The 24,926-nt window shown below is 42.7% G+C and overlaps 2 protein-coding genes across 11 annotated transcripts; both read right to left on the bottom strand.

Annotated features, from left to right (window-relative positions):
* Positions 1–1,605: 1,605 nt before the first annotated feature.
* On the bottom strand, positions 1,606–8,820 carry zgc:114123 (uncharacterized protein LOC569174 homolog). Of its 4 annotated transcripts, none has more exons than XM_061258495.1 (16): positions 8,151–8,820; positions 7,706–7,734; positions 7,407–7,586; positions 6,327–6,452; positions 6,031–6,093; positions 5,737–5,898; positions 5,328–5,447; positions 5,071–5,200; positions 4,826–4,929; positions 4,084–4,129; positions 3,759–3,874; positions 3,316–3,432; positions 3,152–3,219; positions 2,691–2,718; positions 2,435–2,562; positions 1,606–2,113 (listed from the first exon to the last, which is right to left on the bottom strand). In XM_061258495.1, the coding sequence occupies exons 1-16, from the start codon at positions 8,404–8,406 to the stop codon at positions 1,945–1,947; spliced, it is 1,842 nt and encodes a 613-aa protein (XP_061114479.1). In that variant the 5' UTR covers positions 8,407–8,820; the 3' UTR covers positions 1,606–1,944. The 4 variants fall into 4 exon arrangements, with proteins under 4 accessions (XP_061114479.1, XP_061114480.1, XP_061114481.1 ...); XM_061258496.1 differs by having other exon boundaries at positions 5,370–5,447; positions 8,151–8,818; XM_061258497.1 differs by lacking the exon at positions 6,031–6,093.
* Positions 8,821–9,700: 880 nt separating this feature from the next.
* Positions 9,701–23,259, bottom strand: ncoa6 (nuclear receptor coactivator 6). Of its 7 annotated transcripts, none has more exons than XM_061257368.1 (15): positions 23,002–23,257; positions 21,212–21,514; positions 20,867–21,022; positions 20,137–20,259; positions 18,852–18,980; positions 17,932–18,744; positions 17,683–17,826; positions 15,805–17,143; positions 15,595–15,716; positions 12,299–15,442; positions 12,129–12,182; positions 11,800–11,830; positions 11,283–11,324; positions 10,829–10,992; positions 9,701–10,061 (listed from the first exon to the last, which is right to left on the bottom strand). In XM_061257368.1, the coding sequence occupies exons 2-15, from the start codon at positions 21,504–21,506 to the stop codon at positions 10,009–10,011; spliced, it is 6,609 nt and encodes a 2,202-aa protein (XP_061113352.1). In that variant the 5' UTR covers positions 21,507–21,514; positions 23,002–23,257; the 3' UTR covers positions 9,701–10,008. The 7 variants fall into 7 exon arrangements, 6 of the variants coding, with proteins under 6 accessions (XP_061113352.1, XP_061113353.1, XP_061113355.1 ...); XM_061257369.1 differs by having other exon boundaries at positions 21,212–21,517; XM_061257371.1 differs by having other exon boundaries at positions 21,212–21,475; positions 23,002–23,065.
* Positions 23,260–24,926: the final 1,667 nt, after the last annotated feature.

The following is a 24,926-nucleotide window of genomic DNA, read 5'->3' on the forward strand; positions in this document are numbered from 1 at the left end:
TTTGAAGGCAAAACACGGGCTACTGGAAACTGCACATTGTTTATTAATGTAGTATTAGTTTTGTTTCTCATTTGTGTAACTCAGGTGAATTAAAAACATTAGCAGCCATGTGTAAACATGATCTTTGGGTCTTCACAAACTATTTTATGTTAAAATACTGATTTTAAAGTATACTAGGTGTTTGACTTCTAACAATCCTGGGTTACATCATTTGAAAATGGCAAACACTGTTCAATATCACATACATATTCATGTATGGAAAAGGTTTAAGCATTATGTGCGTACAGGGTTACTCATGCCTATTCTTTCACCTTTTTCAGAGGTTTCCTTTTTTCAATTCCTTGGAAATTGGCAACAAAACAAATACACACATTGTTCTGCATACATTCATAATGCCTTCATGGTGTTTAATTGGTGTGATATCCAAAATAAACTTAAAAGTTTAAGACAAAAATGGTAATGGGTGCATGGCAGACATGGCGTCCTTCATATTCAAAATTGTTAAGATTATTTGCAAAGAAGTTCAAGACAAACAGATTATGAAGCACACCCATGGGTCATGTATCCATCTCAACTACATCCCATGAGATATTTCTGAACTAGCAAGTCACTGCATGTTCACTGAGGAACAGCGTGTATACAGGAGAATGTACAGTAGAATGTGTCCCAGATGCAAATATTTTCAGAAAGCTGAAGGCTTGTGCATATGTTTATATATGCTCCTGAGTGGCATAATTTATCATTCTTTCAGATGACAATGGCAAAAACTTAGAAAGTAGAATTTTAATCAATTAATCAAATAAGTGGAATTATCAAAAATATAGGCTTCAAACAAATACCTGAATGTGTTGGAGATCTAGAACTACCAACTCCTGAGAATGACATAAGTCATTGACCTCAAACTGAGGCTGGTTTGATACCTCACTCAGACCATTGATGGCTTAAACCTATTTATCAAGAAAATGTGTTCCATACTGTGATTATGCAAATATGGGTCCTTCTTTCTTTTATCTCATAAATTAACACTACAGACATGTTAGAATATTTTGAAAAGCTTTCTACACCAAACTTTCAATCCTTTTTATATTCATTTTCTACCATAATCTGTTTTATATTTGTCAGAAGGCAGTCATTTTGAATTTCACTATGCAGTTTAATGAGAAAAACAAACATTTAATCAATTAGAATACAATGAATGAAATAAGTATGCCATTTATTTTTGTTCAAAATATACCTGATTCATGTCAGTGCTGTCATTCCGATCACAACAGCAAAAAATGCTTGTAACTCTTTTCAATTTAAAAGTTACTTTGCTACCATGGAAACATAGTTACAGTCAAGCTCATGTATGAGGAGGATAAAGATTCTTGAAGTGATGTCCTGAAGGTGAATTTTCACTACTTACTTGTCATCCCAAACACTGATTTGGCTGTGATGGTAATGACAGGATGTGGTGTATTATAGATTTGTATTTCTATTTCTCTGAAATATTATTTTCTCCACTTGGATATTATGGGACACATGAAAAAATATTTATTTTCATTTAAGGGGGTAATACAATAAAAGGTTATTGCATTTCAGAAAAAAAATTGCACATTCACAACATTCAATATTTGGCATATTTATTTAATGATTTGAAATGTCTTTAAAATCACATTAACAGTTATCAAACACAAAACACATAGAACTATGAGAACTCAGTGGAACAAGGAGAAGAATTAAAATAAATGCTCACAGCTGAATAACATAGTGAAACAAAGTGGAAACGAACACTAGATAACCTAGGTGAATGGACATAATTGCTCTAGTTTAGCAACAGTGCTGAACGTGCAGGTGGTGACAAGTCTACTAAAAGTGGGAAAAACTGGCCTGGTGGCAAAGCAAAGGGTGTGTGGGTGATGCAGGAGTTGAGGTGAACATTCTGACATCCCGGGAGACGGGTGGTCAGATTTCCTTGGAGCTCGGCACAGGGCTCAGTCTGAACACCGAATCACAGGCCTCCAGCAGAACCTTCTTGCATTCGGTACATATGTCCTGGCTGTACCAGTCTCTCATGGCCAAACCAGGCTGGGGGAGTGTATTTGTGATATGAGACTCCAGGACAAGGGGAACCCTTAAATAAAAGCACAGACAGAAATCAAGACTGAATCAAACAAACATATAAACTAATTTCTTTTATCTGGAATGTGTTCCAACATGTTGGGCTTCTGTAAAATGGGACAGTAATGACCTGAATATAATAATAATAATAATAAAAAAATAATAAAAAAATAATAATAATAATAATAATAATAATAGCAACTGAACATTGTATGCTGCTCTGTGGCTCTGGCCAAGCAAAACTTTTAATTAAATGCTGCCTTGCAATATTCAAGCATTAACCTGTAAGAACGCAAAAGTCTGTGCGATGGTGATGATGAAAGCCTGAACTAACCTGGTATGGTCCCAAGTCGAGCGCTCTCTCCAGAAGTGAGATACATCCCGTTCACAGCCGTTGCTCAACACAATCTTCTTGAAAAAACTCACTGGCAGGTTCACACACCACTTATAGGGCAGGTGCATCTGTGACATGTTCCATGGGGGGGGGAGTTTGTTTAAGGACAACCATTCCGGAGAGGGTCAGCATGAGAACAGAGCAGCATTGAACTCCACTTATCCCAGCATGAAAGAGTAATTAACAGCATTCTTACCTTCATGCAACATTCAGGGCACACAACCCTGTGGGACAATCAGGACCGAACTCAAATTCATTAAAAGGAACAGAAACAGGAGGTTCTCAGACAGCCCATCCAATATCATAAATCACCAGATGATGTAGCAACATTAAGGAGAATTATTTTTCTTCTCTAGGTGCTGTGTGTTCTAGGTGTTTTTTTTTGTTTTGCTTTTTTTTTTTTTTTTTTTTTACCAAGCTAAATATGCCATTCCTTGTTTGGCTAAAATCAAAATGACTAAATTGTAGATCAAAAAATATAGAATTACTCTCCAGTGATCCAGTCCATAGATTATACTTTGCTTATAATGAAATGGAAAAATTCTGTGAAAAGCCAACGTTTTGTAAATAGAATGGAATAAGTGTACAATATGAAGTATTAATATTAAAGTAGAATTTGTGTAAGCAGAAATGTGCAATGCAGTGGGAGCAGTTTACCGGTTGCAAAGGAAACAACAGTTATGCCAGGTGAAATAAAGGCTCCTCTTTGAACAACTTGAACATACCTGCAAAATGGCAATGAAAATGTCAGTGCAAGCTAAATTTATGTAAACTATTAGAAATGTCAGTAAGCCACAATGACAACTTAGACACTCCCTCACCCTCCATTTTTTGAATCTGTCAGAGTATATGTTTTTCAAGGTCCTCATCTCAGTCTGGCGCCTCTTGATGACTTCAGAAATAGTAAGGGGAACATTAACCTTGGCACAGCTCCTTTCCTTAAAAAAACAATGGCTGCCATGAAAATACATAGGAGGCTAGTAAGGCCCATTTTTAAGCTAGAACTTTAGAGCCAGCTATTGTAATACTTGCATGCAGTGAGCTCAAGGCAAGTTCTAGGTATAGGCAATATATGCCAATATAGGTCACCTAAGGCACAGTCTGTCTGGGGTGGCAGCACGCTGGTCTGCAATCGCCATCTCCAGCATACACCCCCCCCCCCCACCCCAAAACCCAAATCTACACTGAACTCTGTAGAGGGATTACTAGCCATATAAACACCATAATGTCTGGGAATTAAATCTAATAATTTGAGCAAACACACAAGTTTGTAGAGGTGGCTGCCAAGTGAACAGGATCTAGAGTGTCTTCTTGATGAGCCACAGAAGGGGTCCAATGGTGAAGATGAAAGAGCAGGACAGAATTCCCACTCTGGACCCACTGTGGAAAAAAAAAAATTATAAATTGAGAAACCTGATTCTCAGGTCCTTGGTGTTAGAAACAGCATAATGTGGTAGTGGGAATAATGCTGATGGTTGCACAATCAAAGTTTGAAGTGCTTTAGTAAATATCCTTCTGTGTTTAACTGTTGAGTTAACACTACATAAAGGGTATCCACAAATCAAGAGGTAATTTTGGCAATCTTGTACCTCCAGTGTTGACTTGCTGGAATACTGGCTCTTTGAATGGCTCCTCCTACCATAAAGAGAGGTCATCCTTTACATACAATTCCATTGAATTGTATCACAGTCATCACAGATGGGGGTTAACGGCTCAATATTCCATTTCAGTTTTAGTGAAGCCACAAAGAACTCGCTACACCACTTCAAATGCATTAGAATCCCAGTCAACAGAACAGGCTTTCCACCAGTAACTGTTGCTATGCAACGATAAGCTTTCCTGTAGCATAGTCTAGAAATTGTCGGTGCTAAGTGAAATTCTTGCTCAACTTGATTAAGGAGCAAGTGTATGTCTTAGCCAAGGAATACAATTTAGTTAACGTTAGCTAGGCAAGTTCCGGAAAGGCCTGGCACACCACACTGGGACTTGAGTTTCCCCATACGAGTACTGACATATTTGCAGGCCTTCACTCCAGATTTCAGAAAAATTCTGTTATGTGGAGTAAGTTTTTCACTTTCCTACCTAGGTTTGTTTTTGAATAGATTATTATGCTCACATCTTGACCATTAAATTAAACTTGGATAGTTATGATCCTTGATCTGTCCTCTAAAAGAAATAGCTGTTTTTATGTATATTCAGTCAGGTTCCCCGTAATAACCATTTCCCCCAAAAAAATGTTGTTCCCGTGGGGTTCAGTCAAATGAGGTTCTACTGTAGTCTCCACATTTAACAAGCTAAGTCGAGTCAAGTCAGTAGCCCATAAGACTCCACCTCAGTCTTAGGTGTTAGGAAGGGGCTCAACAGGAAAGGGTTGTCTTCAGTTGCGGTGCCCTCACCGTAGGGAATCGGACAGTTGAGGGGTGAGAAACAATCATCTACATTGATAAGCAAACATGAGACAGGGGGAAAAGAAAACCCAATATCAATATCACTTATGTCATGAACATCTGTAGAATGTTGTACGAACACAGGAAGAAACAAAAATGATGGGGAAAAATATTTAGCACTTTAGGTACCTTTATCAGAAAATCTCTTTTTGCGTGAAGACAAGAGTTTCAGTTGGTCAGCCTTTCGGATTTCCCCCATCAGCAGCTCATGGAGACTGGCCTTTTCTTTGGGCCGTGTCTTAAGTTTCCGTTCCAAGGCCTGCAGAAGATGAACATGCAAACAGGAGCAATCTCTAACCAAGTCATGGATCATTGCAAGTGATTGCACAGCACTCGTCGCACAGAGGGCAGGTTCAACAACATGGCAGCTGGGGTGAATGACTTACCCCGTACTCGCAGTAAATACTATGATACCCTTTAGAACTCACAGGTTTCAAATTAGACCTTGAGGAGATGGCCTTCAGGAGAGCCTCATGATGTCCAGACATATAAGTTTTGCCAACTGTCTGGGTGTGACATAGGAAGAGAGCAATATGAGGCAATACAAGAATGCAACATTCTAAAACAAATGCATCAAGCCATCAAGGTTGTACCTTCAGTCAATAAATGCCTCAAACACCACACACAAAGCCTTATGTGCACAATGAGCTAAGGATGAAGGGAAATGGGCATAAGCATCATATGAAGGGAGTGGGGACCGACAACTGGTCTTGTAAATCTCAATTCCAACACAGCCCTATTTGAGACAAAGAATCTGCTACCCTGGAACATGAGCAACGACAATAGGTGCCTCACCTGGATATTGCGGAGCTTGTACCTCTTGATCTTTATGTCCTCCAAGAGCTGCTGGAAAGGAGAGTGCTCAACAGGAAGGGGAGTGCTCAAGTTTAACCATTCCACAGGCCTGAGTGTTACCCCTCTGCATAAGTCCTCCATCAAGTGCTTCCATGCAAATACCTAGGGGAGGAAAGGAGATGCATCGTCCTTCAACCACAATTCAAGCTGGATTTTAATGCTTTGTCTCATCTCAAGTCACGTCTGTTCAGCATGCGCTGTTCTACAATCTAGAATCCAGAACTGTGTCCTTACCCAGTGCGGTGCATCCTGAGAAACCGTTCTTGTTTCTGGTTCAACAATGATCTTCTGCAGAGCCTAGCAATCATTTGAATTATATAAAAATGTTATAAAAATGTATAGATTTGCAAATTAAATAAATAATGAATTATTTAATAGCATCCATTTGGTGTCTGCTGGATCCAAATATTATAGAAAGCAACACATTGAATCATTGATTAGTGCAATTAACCGGACCATACTACACTGAACGATAGGCAGATCTCCCCATACACTTTCTTGCTGCAAACCACTCCGCTGGATTATCTTACATCTTTGTTGCGCTGAACGTTGTGGAAGTACTGGCACAGTTCCACAGTGTCGGAGAAGAGGGCTGAACAGATGTCTCTGTAATGACGTGCTGCTTGAGCTGGTTCATACAGACGGTTCTCACAGATCTGATGGAGAAACCATGGTCTGATCTCAAAGGCAATACTTTGTATTGGGACATTTTTAAACACAGCAGTAGCAGGTTCTAGCTCTTCCCACTTGACAGCGTCTCTTCACACACTCATTTCTCCACGGGTTATCTACGCATTAAGCATGTGCTTTGTCACACAGTACACAGCCACCAGTATTGCTCCCATTGTACATTAGTCCTCTGCCACCAGAGGTCAGGATTGCCTCTGTCAAGCCCCTTCTCAAACAATTATCCCCTTTTCACCACCACAACAGTCGAAGGGTGGGTCCAAATTCTAATACTAGAACTACACATGTATACTATCATTTGGTCAACATAAGGCGGCTTAATATACCAGTAAAAAGTAAGATGGACACACTACATCGTCACAGGATGCAGACACTTTACACAGTGTGCATTGATGACAGCAGCTAGTTGATGTGAGGAATGAAAACAGAAAAAGATTTAAAACATAAATATGAATTGATTAACTACATTCTACAATGTTAACTACAACTACAAGATTTCAATTTTCATTTAAAAATGTAATTTTTGAATGCAATTCACTTAGGAATATCTGCTTATACAAGTACACATGTCATAATTCAATGTTAAGTGTTCATAGACAAGTTTACGGTTTAAAAGCATTCTTAGGTTGTTTTTTTAATGTTGTGGCTGATGGGTATATATTCATGGAAGCTGATGTGTACTACAATATGCACAACCAAAAAAATGAGAAAAGGGTACAACAGAAGTAAAATTGTAATACAATCAAGATAATTTTACCAACAAAGTCTTCAGGAAGCAGTGCGTGTTCCACTGTTATAAATAAAAGTAGGTAATGAAACACCCTTTTCAAAGACCCTCATTCACAAAGACCAAGTTAGCAAGACAGCTTTCATGGCACAACAGGAGGCAGGCAGGATGATGGATTAAACTCAAGGATGCATACCTGGATGACCTCAGAGAATGTACACAAAGGTTGGAATGACTCCTGCATACTCTCCTGCAGGTTCACCTTGGTCATCTGGCACAACAGAACCTCGAGGGTTTCATTTAGCTCCCTCTCCACACTGCTATCCAGACCCCAGTCTAGGCAGGAGTAGATCAGCCTTCCCAGGTAATCCACCAGCTGCAGGGGAAATTCCATCACAGGCATGGAAGAACAGGGAACATGGGAAAAAGAATAATGTTGCACATAAATCTGTTGAAATTATTTCTAATATAACAGGGATAATGAACATCATTTACCTCATCCTCTGTCTCAAAGGCAAAGTAGTCTAAAAGAAAAACATAGCATACAAATTTCATCCATACAAATTACCTTTTGAAATGCCATCTTATTTGTTTCACATCTTAAGATAAATAAGCATCTTAAAATTAGCCAAATCATCTGGTGAATGAGAGGCATTAATTGTAAAGTGCTTTGGATAAAAGCACTCTATAAATGCAGTTCTTTTACCATCATCTGGCACTGGGGTAAATCATTTTGACTTCATAAGACTACTTAAGATAAGTCAATAAATTAAGGAAAACAATCTTAAGAGAAGAAACCCCATCTTAAATAAATTGTTTTTTCAATTTAATTTAAGCTTAATATACCCATCAACATTTAATTTTTACAGTGCATTATCACTTCAAATGTAAAGGCCATGAAGAGTTCTGATTACAAACACTGAAATAAAGGTCCTCTTACCTGTGCTGCTGTCGTCCATTCTGAGACAAACATTCCCATCATTTATCAGCAAAATGTTATTTCTACCAGGGAGCTGCACCATTCTCCTGGACGTGTAGAACTCTCCTCTTCTCGCATATTGGTCTTCAGATAATAGGGTACATAGCTGGTAACACAATGCCCAGGCTTGTTCTTCGTTTATAGGCTGGTCCTGCAGCTCCAATATTTTGTCCAAAGAAATTTGACTGGTAGCAGTGACATACACGGGGTATTCCATTTACTTGAGGTATGCCCCAAATTCGTTAGTTCGTTTGAACGCTGTTCTGTAGGCGATGGCTCTCAAGATTCTGATTGTATTTTAAAATTCGGCAAATTCGATAGCAAGCTGGCCCTATCAAAGGCAATATAACTGACGGCGAATATAAACGGCCCTTGTAACCTGTGATTAGCCGAATAACAAACACCTGGTCGGCACTGCGACGGCTGAGAACCAAGGGTCAAGGAGCCAGCAATCCAATATATTTTTTGGTGCTGCAGCTACATTTATTTCTTATTAACGTAGGGAAACCTAAATAAATACATTCGATTTAACAGGGTGAAGGAAGGGTAAAAACACCCAGTAACACAATAGCGGTAGCGATTGCTTGTAGATATGACTGTTCACCTGACCAATTTCTGGGAAGTAGCCTAAACTGGAGCTATCGTACTCGGACTACAATCCCGGAAGATGTTGATGTTGCCCGGAAATTATAACTAGGCTACTAGCCTAACAATAGAGATAAATGGCCAACTGTGTAAACAATAATATCAGTAGCCTATTAAACTAAATATTAGAATTTAAGGAAAGTTAAAGTCCCAAGTCCAAGTTAACAAAACACATAGGGATCATTCCAAGACATAAACGTGAACTAGGCAAATGGAATGCCCTTGCGATCGAACTGGTCCTTGCTCCTTCAAAAGTCAGTGGGAAGCCGCGACAGTTAATGTCCAAAAAGTGGAAATGACCCATGAGGCATGGAAAAACATGGAACATGGGGCATGGAACATGAAGACCCATTTATTACCCATTTAAAAAAGTGAATGAAACATGTTTGTTGAGGTTCATGATGCAAAATCAGCGGGAAAATGGGGAAATACACCAGACTACTCTTATGCCAAAAAGACATATTAAAATTGTTCTTCTTCAGAATTCTTCAAAAATATAAAGATGTTTCTGAAGACATTTATGATTAAACAAATCTTAATTTCAACAATAGAGGAAAGTGTTTGGATTGAACATAAACTGGGTATATTTACATGTAGGTGAAACAAAGTGGAAATGTAAACCTCACTTGAGACCATGAGGCCTGAGTGAGCAATGACACTTTCAGAAAAGTCAACGCCAGAGAGACATTGGAACTGTTCAAACTATAATGCTCCAAGGCTAGTCTTTCCCATTAATGGCAGCAAAGTGTTCAGACATAGAATTGCTTAATTGTGATGTGCATTCTATTCTATTAAGTCCCACCACTGCAAAATACTCTTGTACCCTGCTTCTTAAATCATGGTAAAGATGTTGAACAAATCATAACCGCCTTCATCCATTTATTCACAGGAGTAAAGTAGTAGAAAATTTAATTCAGCTTTGCGACAAAATTATACAATACAGACGTGACATTTTTCATTACCAGGGGCCTAAACATAATTAATCCAGCATTTGAAACATAAAAATCAAAAAACTGTCTAAATAAAACCTCACATTGCAGCGGGAGACAAACACCAATATCATATTTCTTATTAAAACAATTATCTGTACATGGTTAATCCATTAAAAAACACATGGAAAAGGCAATAAAATAATTCACAAACATTTACAATTCACAGGTTAATAGTACAGGTGTCATTTTGATTTCCTTCGCTTGGCCTGTGTAGGACTGGCCCCAGTGTTTGCATCTGAGAGAGAGAGAGAGAGAGAGAGAGAGAGAGAGAGAGAGAGAGAGAGAGAACATAAATTTCATAAAACATAAAAACATAATTTCAAGAAAATCTAATTTGTTTCATTTCATTTTTCCATTTCACATACTGTTAGACAAATACAAGGCACATCATGCAATATCTGTTACAATAGGAAGCAACTTTGCCCCAAGTTGTTTCTCTTTTAACTCTTGTGAAGCCAATGCATTTAAATAGACGGCGAAACATTTGCTAAATGCGCCAGCTCTCTGGAGTTGTTCCCCACACAAGATGGGTACGCACTTTGTTGTACGTCGCTCTGGATAAGAGCGTCTGCCAAATGCCATTAATGTAATTTAATGTAACAAGATGAACACATGCCACAGTGTTTGGGCTTTGTGGGAGGGACAGAGTGCACCACTGCGAAGGAAATGGGTGCACTAGAATTACAACACAAGACAAACCATTACTAAATGGAATGGGCACAAAAATAGTTCTCTCGGTTTTCTTGTTTTCATCATTGTGGGAAGCTAAAATCGTAATTGAAAATAAACCTTGATGTATCGCCCAGCCCTAGTACACAGCACATTTAAATAGCATCTTATACAAAGCTAAAAGAAATTTGACTGCATGGATTGATCCGACAAGAATCTCAGTCTTTGTCACAGAAGGCTTGTATGGGCTGAAGAGTTTCTAAGATTGCTGAACCCCTTCTCCAGTAGTGAGCATATGCTGGTGAATGTGCATGTACATTTCTGTGCATGTACCTTTGACAGTGGTGGCAATGGTGGAGGAGGCGGATCCAGGCCTTGCTGTCCTTTTCCTCTGCCCATTGTCAGATGCATCCAGTGCAACTGTGGCCCCTTCTTCGGACTCCTTCTCTGCTCGCGAACTGCGTCGGCTCGGGCCTTTCACCTTCTCTGGGGCAGCCCTGAAGACCAGGGGCAGGAGGATCATTAATAACAGTAAGAATGCAATGGATCTTAGGGGCATTTTGAAGTCATTACCTGTGCCTTCCTTGTTTTTGCCTGGCATATATTTTGTCAGTTTATGAATTTGTTTGAAATGTCATTCTGTTTTTCAATGGCTCTCCAGCTTGTGCTGACTGGGACGTCTTTCAGCTGTTTTTCCCCGCCTAGCACAGATTACGTCCGTCTTCATTCAACAGTATTGGGAATAGTTGACATCATGTGTGTACGTCCAAGCAACACACATACATACCTTTGGACAAGGCTGACGGGCGTCTTTCTTTTCTTTACCCATCTGTTATAGAAGTGGAAAAACAGCAGTAAAATACTGTGATGTTTTTAATAACAGATTCAAGTAAGATTGATCAAAGTGCCCCAATGCCTCCTAGACTCTGGAAATGCCACTGAAAATAAAGTTGAAGTAACTTTTATGAAAAACTATTTCTCTAGCAGTTCTGTTTACTAGTGTTTTGATTAAAACAAGTGGTGTATAACACAAGCTAATAATTTAGAACTCAAATCAATGGCTATATGTGTTGCATAAGATGCATAATGACATCATTCAGATGTGCCGTGCAACACATCTTATTGTGTATAGTATGTCTAAAATCTTGTTTTCCCCATGTTTCCATGTTCTTCCCTCAAAGTACAAAACTGCAGACAGGCTCCATCAACAAAATGAGGAGAAAAGGTTAACATTATGAAACCCCAAACTTTCAGTAATTTTGGCCTAAACTTATTAATTTTTAAATGTATTCAGGACATCTTACCCCCGCTCAGTTACAGTAGCCGTTTCACCTCCTGTGTTGGACAGAAACATAAAACACAGAAACATAAAACCACTATTTGACATATTTAAATCCTAACCTCAAACTAACAGCTCTCCAGGTGTTAGCTTCCCAACACTTGGCAACAAGACTGTTCTATATCACATGTACACTGAATGATAACGAATCAAAAACCATTTTAATGTGATACAAATAAATATTCTGCCTTGCTAAGTTAAACACAACTGCCAGATAGTACTATATCCATAGTATTCTTCTGGTGTTTTAGCAACTCTTCCAATTGAATATGAATCATGCAATCAATTACTTACCAGTTTTCTCACAAATAGGTCCTTCTTGCTGTGGAGGTTCAGACTGAACAGACACTGAATGGAAAATGGTTTTAAAAAACAAGGTTATCTAAAACAATACAATTACACTATTGGATTACTCTCAACAGTATAGAAACTGAGGTTATTTATAGGTTAACAATGTGAATTACCAGCACTCTGGCTGCTCTCTGGCAATCCCACGGCTTCAGGTGCATCATTCTGTGGAGCTGGCATGCTGATCTCCATCACTATGGGGGGGTTCTGTCCCCCCAAGGGGTCAGGTGGTGTTGCTGTTGCCAGAGAGCCATCCGATGGGTTGGGCGGTCCAGGTTTTGTTGGGGCAGTTGGAGAATAAACAGAAGGAGTGGGAACATGGACAGGGGCTGGCGTAGAGATGGAAGAACTGACGGGTTTTACAGGGGCTGTGGCCACAGTTCGATCCACTGCCTCCAGAGGGGCTGTGCTTCCAGAAGCTTGCTCTGGCTGTGCTCTGACCTCTAGGGGCTGGTCACTAGCCTTCTGCAGAGGGTCAGACCCAGTTGTGCCTCTCTTTGAGACAGGTTCTTGCCCTGGTTTACCCTTGGCAGAAGTAGCTGTAGGGGACAGAGGGCTTCCCCGCGCACTAACGGCAGTTCCTGGGCTGGAGCACACAGGAGGTGATGCTAGGGGTTGGGAGAAGGGGGAAGAAGTAGCAACACTGTGGCGGGGAGATGGTTGACTAACAGGGCTCGACTTCAGCACAGGTGTCTCGGCAGAGCTGCAATCCTGCTTCATGGTTCCAGAGAGTAGCTGTTGAGGAGGCTGGGGTAGAGAACCCATGGGAGTTGCCTGGCTTGAGGACCTCTGAACCTGCCCAACAACTGCACGACTGGCTTGGCTGTTGGACGTGTTAACTGGGGAGACCTGGGTTGTGGTGGCTGCGGGTGTGACTTGTATGTTTGTTGACATTTGAATTGGCCCCACCATGTTTCCTGGCTGGGACATTACATTTGTGTTGGGAGGCATCGAAGAGGCAGGAACTTGAAAGATGGAATTGATGAACATTGGGGTGGTGAGGAACTGAGCAGGGCGAGTGTTCGCACCAGCTGGAGCGGACGTCTGCCGCCCCTCCTGAGACCTGATGTTTTTATTAGGAAGAGTAACAACAGTTGAAACCAAAGCAGGGGCTACGTGGGAGGTTGTGGTGGATGAACTTAGAGGGTTGGAAGTGACAAAGACGGTGATCTGGTTGGGAGAGATAGTGGCAGACGAAGAAGCCCTCTGCAAGACTGCAGATACATTTGCCAAGGAGTTAGGGCCAGAGTTGGGGTTCATGGTGGGATTGGGACTGACATTTGAGTTAGGACTAGAACTAAAGGTTGTATTAGGACTAACGTTAATCTTTAGATTGGGGCTGATATTTGGGTTAAATTTTGGACTTGGCATTGGACTGAGCTTAGATTTCAGCTCTGGGTCGTTCGGCAAAGAGGGAACACAAATTTCAGAGCTCTGAGAAGTGCTTGAATTCCGTTGGGTCTCTGGGTCGGTGGGGAGACGAGGGCTCTCCCCCTGGCTCTGATTTCCTTCGAGGAAACTGTCCTGGGTTTGTTTCAGGGGGGTAGTTGAAGCACAGGAACTGTCAAGCAATTGATTTAGAGAGGTTGGGGCATCCCTGAGTACAAGTGAAGAATCACATTTAGGTTCCTGCTGGGCTGGCACCTGGGCCTGGACCTTCTCTGTCACAGATGCATCCACTCTTGCTGGTTCTTCCATCACAACTTTAAGCTCCTGAGAAACATGCAAGCTAGTCATCTTTGCCAGTGGAGAATCTCTTTGAGACTGGACCATTTGGCGCTGCTCTACAGAGGTCACTTGACTCATTTCAGGGGTGATACCTTGTAAAGGGATCTGAGCCTGCTGTAGGTCCAGCTGAGCTGGCGAAATAGCAACAGGGCTAGAGAGGACATGAGATGGATTAACCATGATGTTTTGAGGGTTGACTATGGCTTGCTGGTGTGGGGGAGAGGTGAGGGCAATCTTGGCTCCTTTCTGCCTCCCCGGGCTGGGTGTGGTCTTGCGGCTCAAGGCTGGGCTGGGTCGCCTACTGTTTCCTGGACTGGTTCTTTTTGTTGGGCCACCCGTGGGATGCTTATCAATTTTCCCACTTGCAGCTGCTGTGCTGTTACCTGTGGAGAATGCCTGTTGTCCACTGTTGTTATTATTTGTTAAAGAAGTCAGATTGGGTGGTGCCTGTCCAATCGCTTTCAGGGTTGTAGGATTGAGACCCTGTTGGTCAAAACCACGATTCAGATTAGGCTGCCTGGGAGGTAGGGGAATGTTTATCTTGGGTGGAAAGAGCCCAGCAATGGATGCATTTAATCTTTCAGGGGACAGACTGATTTCTGAAGGTTCTGTGCTGGGAGGGCGATTTGTTGGAGTGAGCGGGTGGTGGTATGCTTTGGGGCTGGCTCGATTGGGCGTCTTAGGTCGGGAGCTTTGCGAGGTGGTGGGGACGCTAGGAAAATGGAGGCCATGTGAGACTGGCATGGGACCTGCTTGCTGGGGCTGGAGCTGTTGCTGTTGCTGAGGGCTTGCCCCCTGATGTTGCGGGACAGGTGAAGGCCCTGACTTCATCAGGTGTGGGTTAGGACCTTGGTTGAGGACCAGCTGGGGAGCAGTGTTGCCAGTCTGTTGAACCATTTCATGGGCTGTTCTTTCCTGCATGATGTGCATGCCAGGGCCTTCCTCTGAGCTCAGTGGTGGACCTCCCTGGAGCCCATCAGGGACTGGCATCCTCCTAGCACTGCCAGCTAATTGAGGATTGACCATGAGGGGGCCTCCCCTAGCCTTTTCTGGGGAAGGTGGGACACCACCATGCCCCTGCAGATTGATCATCACCGGCATGCTGCCTGGCTGAGAAACAGGCATTTTCTGTCCATCTGCTGGATTTAAGAGGCCCCTGGGTGTTTGCCCACCCTGTGACACGGGCATCCTGTTCTTAGCTTGTTCCTGCATCATGAGCATCATCATCATATGCTGCTGCTGCTGCTGCTGTTGTTGTTGTTGTTGTTGCTGCTGCTGTTGCTGTTGTTGCTGATGTTGCTGTTGTTGCTGGTGTTGTGGTTGTTGTTGCTGGTGGTGGTGTTGCTGTTGTTGTTGCTGCTGTAGCTGTAACTGATGTGGATGGATCTGGGGCTGACCTTGGGGAATCATCCCTGCCTGGCCCGGTGGTACCTGCATGCTCTGCATCTGTTGCTGCTGCTGTTGTTGCTGCGGTATGAACTGAACTGGCATTTGCTGCAGGGCCCTTTGGTCTCCTGGCTGACCTGGAAACCCTACAAGAGAACAAAGTTGGAGGCAAGAACCAATTACTAAAAATGAGCAATTCTAGCTGTAAATGAGAGCCAGGAGAAAAGCCACAATGTTTTAAAACCCAACTATGGGGAAATTCATTTAATTTACTTTTGGTCTTTAATTTCACAATCACCTGTGGGCCTATTGTTGAATTCTGACAGTTTTTGGCCAATCGGGTCCATTCCAGCTCCTTGATCCCCACTCAAGCCCTGTGCCTCAGGGTCCTCCAGTCCAGGGGGCTGCACATCAAGACCACTGTGGGAAAAGCCAAAACTCCTGAATGCCTTCAATCTTATCAACAAGAAGAATTACTGAGGACATGCAAAACAAATATTATTCTTACCTCATAATGTGGTCAGATTGCTCTCCCACCAGTCCTCCATTTCCTTTGGCCTTCTTCTTACGTGGGGGCTTCTTTTTCTTGGGCTTGACCTGGTTGGCACCTCCCTGTTTTCCACCAGGACCAAACTGACTAGCCGAAATGTCACTCTGCAGCAGGTTGACCAGCAGGGGGCTTGTGAGGGTAACATCTTTGTTTCCGGGGAAATTGCCTCCCTGAGGACATGGGCCTCCCATACCCATCTGTCCACCAAACTGGGGGTTGAAGGGCATCCCGGGGGCAGGGAAGTGACCATTTCCCACCTGCATGTGCTGACTACCCACCATCATCTGCTGCTGCTGGGCCTGTATTTCAGGGAGCATCTGCTGTAGGGCCATTTCGCCAGTGCCTCCGCTGGCATCTCCAAGCTGCTGGGAATGCTGCTGCTGTTGTTGCTGCAGTTGCTGAACAACTTGTTGCTGTTGTTTTTGTTGCTGCTGCTGTTGTAGTTGCTGCTGCTGAAGTTGCTGCTGCTGAACCAAATGGTGGCCTCCTGGAAGCCGCATTTGTGGTCCATGGAGGCCCATGGCCTGGTTAGGATTACCATTCATTGGAACTTGCTGGGGTTGTTGCTGTTGCTGCTGATGTTGCTGATGTTGCTGTTGCAGATGCTGCTGCTGCTGTTGTTGTTGTTGTTGCTGCTGCTGCTGTTGTTGTTGCTGCTGCTGCTGCTGTTGTTGTTGCTGCTGCTGTTGTTGTTGTTGTTGCTGCTGTGGCTGTTGCTGAACAACTTGAGTCTGGAATTGGGCCAGGTTACCCTGCACATTTGGTGAAGGGCCCCGCATCATCTGCCCCTGCATGACAGCAGCCTGACCTTTAGCCCCAAAGGCCTGCTTGTTTCCTTGCATCTGACTGGCCATCATCTGCTCCATCATTGCGTTCTGCTGCTGCAACATTGCCTGGTGCCCCTGGGTTCCACCAAGCTGGCCATGTCCCTGCATCATTGCCTGACCCTGCTGGGGCATCATCTGCTTAGGAGGCGTCATCCCTCGTTGTGGGCCCATGCTTTGGCCACCCATCAGCATTTGTCCCTGGTTGACGAGCTGTGGCCTGGATAGAACTGTCTGACCCCCGCCTTGGCCTTGTACCATCTGACTAGGGGAAGAGGAGATGGGCTGGTGCTGCATTCCCATCATCTGAGGCTGGACGCCCTGTGAGGATGGACCTATGTTCCCTGCAGCAGTGGTTCCCGGGGGTTGGTTAGCCACACCACTGTGAATGCCCATCATGTTGGTCTGAATAGAATTAGGCTGACCATGGGACCCCTGCATGTGGTTTGGTCCTGAAGTAGAGGGCTGAACACCTGAAATACAATTACAGTATAAAAACAAACTGAGAAGGACTGATTGGTGGTAACCCTGCAAAGTAAACAAAACTACAGGGACAAGCTAATTAAACACACCTGCACCTGCCCAGGAACTACACAAGCAAATGAGCTAAATTCAGGCATGAGCAGCATCGCCTAATCATTTTAGTGATTAACCCAGAGGTTAACCCTCCTCCAGACTAGCAAGTGACTGTGTTAGAAATACCATGGTAATTGTATGGTTTGTCATCATTCTCTGAGTACCTGTATTATTGCCTAGCGAATTTAAAGTATCAGATAGCATAGAGGGTCTTGCATTTGCTACTACAGTTGCTGATAGATGTCTCTTTGGAATAGAGCATTAACACATTGATCAAGCAACAGAAATGAAAAGCCCATGAAGAATAAATGCAGGCTTTAAATGTAAATAAGGCAAAAGGCATTTGAGACAGCTGTGTTTCAAACATGGCGGCAATATTGTCTATAATATTTACAAAGCTCTTGCATTCCCAATAGTAAGGGACTGCTAACTGTACCTGCATGTTGAATGTTGCTACTCTGCAACTGGGAATTGGTGCTTGACACAGGAGTTCCTGCTGGGCTGGGTGTCACCTGGCCTTGTATGAAGTTCTGATTGGCTTGTGCATTTGGGAACCCCAAGGAGAGACGTTTGGACATACCTGCAATTAAAGATCTGGTTTAGTTTCTGTGTGAAATATTCCAAAATGGGATGAAAAGCACCAACACCATATTAATCTTCATTTTTTTTGTGTTGAAAGACTTACCTCCCATTCCAGAGTGGGGGACTTGACCCTGCTGGGACATAACCATGAATCCAGATTGCACATTCCCTTGCTGTCCCAGCACCGCCCTGCCTGGAGAGCTTACAGCTTGAGGAAAACCCTGAGGCGTGGTGGAACGGGGGCCCAGTGGGCCCTGGTTCTGCCCAATCATCGGGGGAGTTCCAGGAGAACCTTGTTGGAAGGGAGAAGGGGAAGAAACCGGGGACTTAGCAGTGAGGTGGCCCTGCTGAGCCGCCTGGGGCGAAGGAGGAGGAGGCCCCCTTGGCCCACCCAACCCTTGAGGTCCCTGGAGCCCTTTTGGCTGGGGTGCTGCAAACTGAGGATTTCCTGGTTGTTGCTGCTGCTGTTGTTGCTGCTGCTGCTGCCCCATAGTGTTGAAGACCTGACCGGCTTGCTGGCTGCCAAAAGGGTATGGAGGTGGAGGATGGCTTGGAGTCTGGACTGTTGCCAAAGAAGGACGTGGTGCCATCTGAGCATGTGGGGGGCCCTTTCTCCAGGCTGTACCCATGGGGCCTTGGGCTGGAGGGGGCTGCAAGACCCCAGAGGGCAGCTGGTTCCATCCAGTAGGGACAGGCATCTGATTTTGGTTAAATGGGGGACGAGCACCACCTAGCTGAGCAAGCTGAGCCTGCTGATGCTGGAGCTGCTGCAGAGTGGCTGGGTTGAGCTGGCGACTGGCCTGCATGGCCTGAATGTGGTGACCCTGTGGAGGCATGGGTGCTGGGCCATGGGGAGGCTGTGGATGTTGAACTTGCTGCTGCATGGCCAGGCCTGACAGCATAGGGTCCAACGAGTCTGCATGCAAATCACATAAAAAACTAAATGAACTGCACATTACAACCTTATTGGTATGCGTTTGCGACTGTATTGTGTTTTAGAAGTGCTCATTGCTTTCCTCTTACCAGTCTGGGAAGGAGGTCGGGGAGCCCTTGTCTGAATCTGCCCGCTGACCCCTGCAACCATAACCTGACCCGACATGCCTGGGCCTTGGGGCCCCATTGGAACTGAGGGGTTGTTCATCCGCAAACCTCCTGTGAGTCAATAAAAGTCCAATAAAATTTTAATCTTCTGAAACAGAGGGGTGCATAAGGAGGGAGGTGCTGACTAACATAGAGCAATCATAAAAAGAAAGAGTCCTACACTCCATTATGCTCCTAAGTAATTTATTGTAAAAACCAACATTTTGACACACAGAGTCTTCTCCAGGGTATATGACTGATCACAGTTGCAATGATTTAACCGGGCTAAAATGAATCTCAAAAAGGTCACAGATCACAAGAAATCGGACAAGAGTCATAATTGTTTTGGGTACTAATACTTTACTTGTCTGGTGTACTGGAACCAATTAAACACTTTCAGCATTGTTGCTAAATATATAAGGTGCACCTCAAGAGTGGTGGACTGATGATTTCTGCAATATGCAACTTTCCAATATATTACAACGAAAAAGCACGCAAATTGTTTAATAATGCTTTGCATGTACAAGCTTGTATGGCAGGGTATACTGTAAACTTTCAGCACCATAACAAACAATCCGTTTCTAAAGAACATACTGTTCTTAAAATTAGCATGACTTTTCACAACATGATAATGTGTTTCAATGTAGCACACTGCTTAAGACAAATAGAATACCACCACAAGAGATCACAAAGCAGATATTTGAAACACTGTGCCTTAGTTAAGCAATAGATAGGGCTTACACTCTCAAAAGCTAATACAATGTCTTTTACTTACTGCTCGTACCTAGTCCACAGACAAACAGAAACAATTCCACATTTCTGTCCCATTTCTAATTTGCTTAAATGTTATTCTGCCTGATATGGACTGTATTTTACCAGCTAATGTATTAACTCAGGCTACTTTGAGGGATTGCTTCAACAGATTCTCAATCCATCCCTATTATTATTATTATGTATATCTTTCACAACCGATACTGGGCCAGGTAGTGGAGGAAGGGCTCGCTGCCTAGCTGCCTAGCTGAGTTCCACCAGAGATTTCCTCCCACCGGGGATTTATCTTTCCATTGCATGAGTGCCTTTTTTCTTCCCAGTTGGGAATTACAGTAGGTTTACATCACTTGCTGTTTTTTGGGGGTTTCAGGCATGCTATACAAATAAGATTGAACTGAACCAAAAGCAAAAATGATGGCTCATCCTGCAATAAAGAAATCTTAATACAATTCCTTACCAGGGCCTTGTTGCATTGGGAAACCCACATCCATCCTCATCTGATTGGCTGCAGCAAGTGGTCCATTCACCCTGACCTCCTGACCTCTGTTTTGCACCATGGCCACATTTATAGCACCTTCCCCTAAACATGAAAGAGTATGGAGCAAGCGATTAGTCTCTTTTTGTTAGTTAACCAGTTGATTTTCTGGTAGCCTTCACCAATTTAGTTAACTTATATTTGAACATACAAATCAGGTATTAACCGTTATAATAGCTCAGATACTATTATATTTTGAAAACAATTACCACACTCCTTCTTAGCAAAAGTATTTTTAAGTAAGGTATCAAACAAAACTATCAAATTGTGTCATTCCTCCTGTTATGATCTTGTTTCCATTCAATTAAGTCCGGTAAGGGAGCCCATTTTGCCATTTCATAAATGTACATGGTCAGCTTGACTGTTCTAATGACCATCTTATCTTAAATATATATAAAATATTCAGCTTCTGAGCAGTTAGCAAAAAACATTCATTATAAAATGGCTGATTTCATATATATATTGCAGAGTACACCTCCTTAAGGTCTAGTAGTAATAGGAATACCAGAAATGCTATAACATGCTCAAATACAAAGTACATGGTACAAAATAAATCTTTCTTTGGCACAATACAATTTATTATACGCTGGCTGGTATGAGCTAAAACTTCCATTTCAGTACAGCTTAAAAGCATCACATATTCGTATTGTACCCTCAATCTGGACAGACAGTATTCCCAGATCACGCAGCTGCTGGTGGTTGTTCTGTGCCAGGAGACGCAAGCGATCTGCAGCATCTCGTGGAATATTGAAAGTGACGCGGACACTGTTCCAGGGCTCCACGTTTTTGGGCTGCAGCCTCTCGGAGTCTGGGAGAGTACAGGTGGATATAAGGTGTGAATATGTGGACATTCAAATCGATATGAGTGCAATAGTTACTCATGAGGCCAGTTTGTTTACTGGTTGTAGGATACATATATGTCAATTTCATATCCATTAATCTAGTTTTACTAGAAGTGAAAAATGCAACTTGTATAAAATCGCCTATTCATCCTTACCTAGTTCCAACATATCAGGGACATTACTTAAGATGTTGTCCAATTTCTCTTGGAAATCATCATCATCCATAGTTCCCTGGAAGGCAATGAAAACGGTAGAGACTTCCAACTGGGCCAGGGATCGACAGGGAAAGTTGTTTCCATGGTTGCTGTCCTCATCCTCCACTCCAGAGTCCTCTGCTTTGGGATCACCCGTGAGGGTTGCTTCCCCAATCAAAGACTGAGTCGAAGCCTGTCCCTGTCCCTGTCGGTGCACCATGGCTCCTTGTAAAGGGCAGCAAGAGTGGTATGACATTGTCGATCCTGCTGGGCACAAAACATGCTAGCTATGGATGCGTGTGGTATCGAATAAAAAATAATTTAGCCCATTAAAACTACTTTCAGGGTGCATGATTTTCACAGGTTGGTAGTTGGAATCACAACAGACACGCAACCATCATAAACAGCTGAACATTCTTGGGAAAGAGTAAGTCACAGTAACTAGTACTGTACGAATCACCGTTAGCCTCTTCCGGTGTATTCTGTTATGCGTTTGATTCCTTGCCATACATCACTGAACAGGTAACATTAGTGATTATGGTACCGTTTTGGTTAAACCCAATTTCTACAAAAAAGCAACACACAGCAATAGATACTGTCAGACAACAAACGATCCATACAATAATAAACTTGCGCCAAGGAGGCTTATTTTCAAAGTTAACTCTAGAACCCTTTGGATTGAGAACAGAAGCAACAATACAATAGAGAAGTTGTGCAAATGGATTAATTAACGTCGCTAGGCTAGCTAATTAGCTTGCTGGTATCAACCATGATACAAATAGTGACTAATTTACGGAACGAAACCAGATTGTTGGCTATCTGGCGAGTTGCAATTCCATTCCTAATACATTACTGCTGAATTTAGTCAGCAAACAAGACACAAATATAGACTTAAGAGTTATAAAAAGAGATATTCTACATTCGCATTTTGCGTATAGCTAATGTTAGCTAACGTACAGCAGACTAACGTTATTTCGAAGCAACGTTAGCTACAGCTAATTAGCTAGCTAACGTTAGCTACCAAATCCCAAATCACTGACCAGCTGAAATGTATTCTAATTTTCAGAAATCGAATAACTAGCTAATACAATTCTTAAAGGCTAAATTCAGGACAAACGTGTATTTAAGTGCAAGGACTATTAAGATACAACTATTGTGGTTTTTACCGATGCACTTCAGATGAAGCCGATGCAGCGAAACCACCTAAATGACATTTAGCGACTTGGTTGGCAATCGCGCATTTCCTTGCGTAGCTAAACCATTTCGCAGAGTAGCTAGTTCGCTAGCTAGCTCACTAACATTGACAATCTACCCAATGAGCTGAAGGTATGGCGGCATTTGACATATTTAACTTCCATATCTACAATACCGCAACATTCCCATATGTTTGTTTTTACAATGCATATCTTCCAAGCTTCATTTTCAAACTCAAAACTGCTCGGAGCATAACCAACTAGCTAGCCATCCACCGCAGGCCGTGGGTTAGCTCGCTTGCTTGCTAGCTAGCTTCTCGTTACGCCACCGTAGATGTCGCACACGAACAAGCTAGCTACACATAACGTTAGCGAGATAGCCTACACACCGGCTCCTCAACTGGCTAACGTAGAGCGACAAATAGCGGTGTAAAGTAAAACATCGAAAGCACAGTTGCCGGTAGCTAGATTATGGGTTTTGAGTAACGTTGGTAATGTTGCATCTTTTTTATTTATTTAAATCAAACTGATCCTACAAGTAAATAAATTAACCCTTACCAGATCACTCCATTGGAAATAACCCCTCCTGTTCATTAACAAAACACGGATCAAGCAACTGTGACAACACGGAGGGGGGAGGGCGAAGGGTTGGAAGAAGGGAGGGTTCCAGTCAGAATGAATTTTAACCCCTTTCGTTTTTTCCGTTTTCTCAGGAAGCACTGCTAACTTTCATTCTCGTAATGAGCGTGAAATCATACAATTGAAATGGTGATCCATAATACTACTTTGTATTTTTATATAGATATTTTTTCACAATTATATATCGTCTCCACTTTACGTTACATGCTGCGCAATTTGCGTAGCCCGAAAGCGGAAACGCCGAGCATTGCAACAAAACTGATCTGGATTGGCTGGGAGGTGCCTAAAAATTGAGTAAGACGAAATATGTCGAGGACAACTCGGCCAATCGCTAAGTTGATTTTCTATGCGCTCAATCGGTCGCATGGAGCGCTGTTTTTGTCATTTGCTGGAGTCGAGCAGTTATGAAGTGTTTTGTAGACATAATGAGCGTGGAAATATGTAACATTCACTATCTTACTTCATAATGAGACATGAATAGTTTGGAAAGAAAGAAAAGCAAAAATTGCATACAAAAGCCAAACATGGATAATACAGTGAAATTGTTAATCGTATGTAATTTGCTTTCGAATTTCACCATGTGAAGCAATAACCGTCAACCAGTCGACCATTAACCTTTTGGTCTGATTGTTCGTATCTGGCTGCAGTTGTTTTACGAGGATAATGCATTAAGTGGAAAACTTGGAAAGGCCGCACAAACTGTTCTTGTAAGTTGTGGGACACAACAACACAATCGTCTATTTATTTTCTATGCTGATTAAGGAAACATGTTCATGTCACAGCACAAATTCTCTGTGAAATGATTCTTTATGAGAATGTTGGAGCATATAATGGCCATAAAGTCAATCTGATCAATGAACAATTCGCAGCTCAATGTTTACTTACATTTAAAAATAGGAATGGCATTATGGATAGCCTAACTGCAAGTTCTCTAATACCATTGAGGACTTTGAAGTTTCCACCTCTCACCTAGCCAAGAATCTTGAGGTGACAATCAGTGCTTTGCCGCACACATAATAAGTATCCTCTACTGCCAAAGCCTGCAGGTTCTTCCTCCACAACATACGCTGGATCCGTCATCTCCTGACAGAGAAAGCCGCCCAGCTCCTAGTCCAGGCAGTCGAGCTCTCTCGCCTGGATTACTGCAACTCCCTCCTTGCTGGTCTCATTGCCTTGTGCTGTCAAGACCCTGCAGCTGGTCAAGAATGCTCCGGCCCACCTGACCAGCAGTCAATCCAGGTCGGCTCATGTCACTTCCCTCAATGGCTGCATATTGCTGCTTGCATCCCCTTCAAGGTGCTACTGTTGGCATTCCAGGCTGCTAAGGGGACTGGCCCACCTTACATCCAATCTTTACACCCCAGCAAGACCACTGAGGTCTGGCAGCTCTGGATGCCTTGTGGTCCCCTCACTACAAGCAACAGGTTGTAGGGCTGCACATGCTGTTGCTGTTTCTCAGTGGTGGAATGACCTGCCTACCACTGTTAGAACAGCGGAATCCCATATTTTGACACAGGCTGAAAGCGCACCTTTTCAGACTTTAACTTAGTCCTCCACCACATCCCTCTTTTATACCATTAAAATAAATATGCACTTACGACTATTTTTTATATTTATGACTGCACTACATGCAAGTGTTTCGCTATTTATGAATTTGATATTTTTCAATTGAGAAACTTATGCACTGTAAATTGTCCTGGATTAAAATAAAGATTGTATGGGATGCTGTTGCACACTGCCCCTCAGCCTGCCAAGATGTCCGAAGGCATGATATCCATAACTCTTTAAGGAAAGTGTTTCATCCACCACTAGCATTTAATGGACAGCAAGTAAAAATATGAGTA

This window comes from Conger conger, chromosome 10, assembly GCF_963514075.1.
Source record: "Conger conger chromosome 10, fConCon1.1, whole genome shotgun sequence".
Classification (NCBI taxonomy): Eukaryota; Metazoa; Chordata; class Actinopteri; order Anguilliformes; family Congridae; genus Conger; species Conger conger.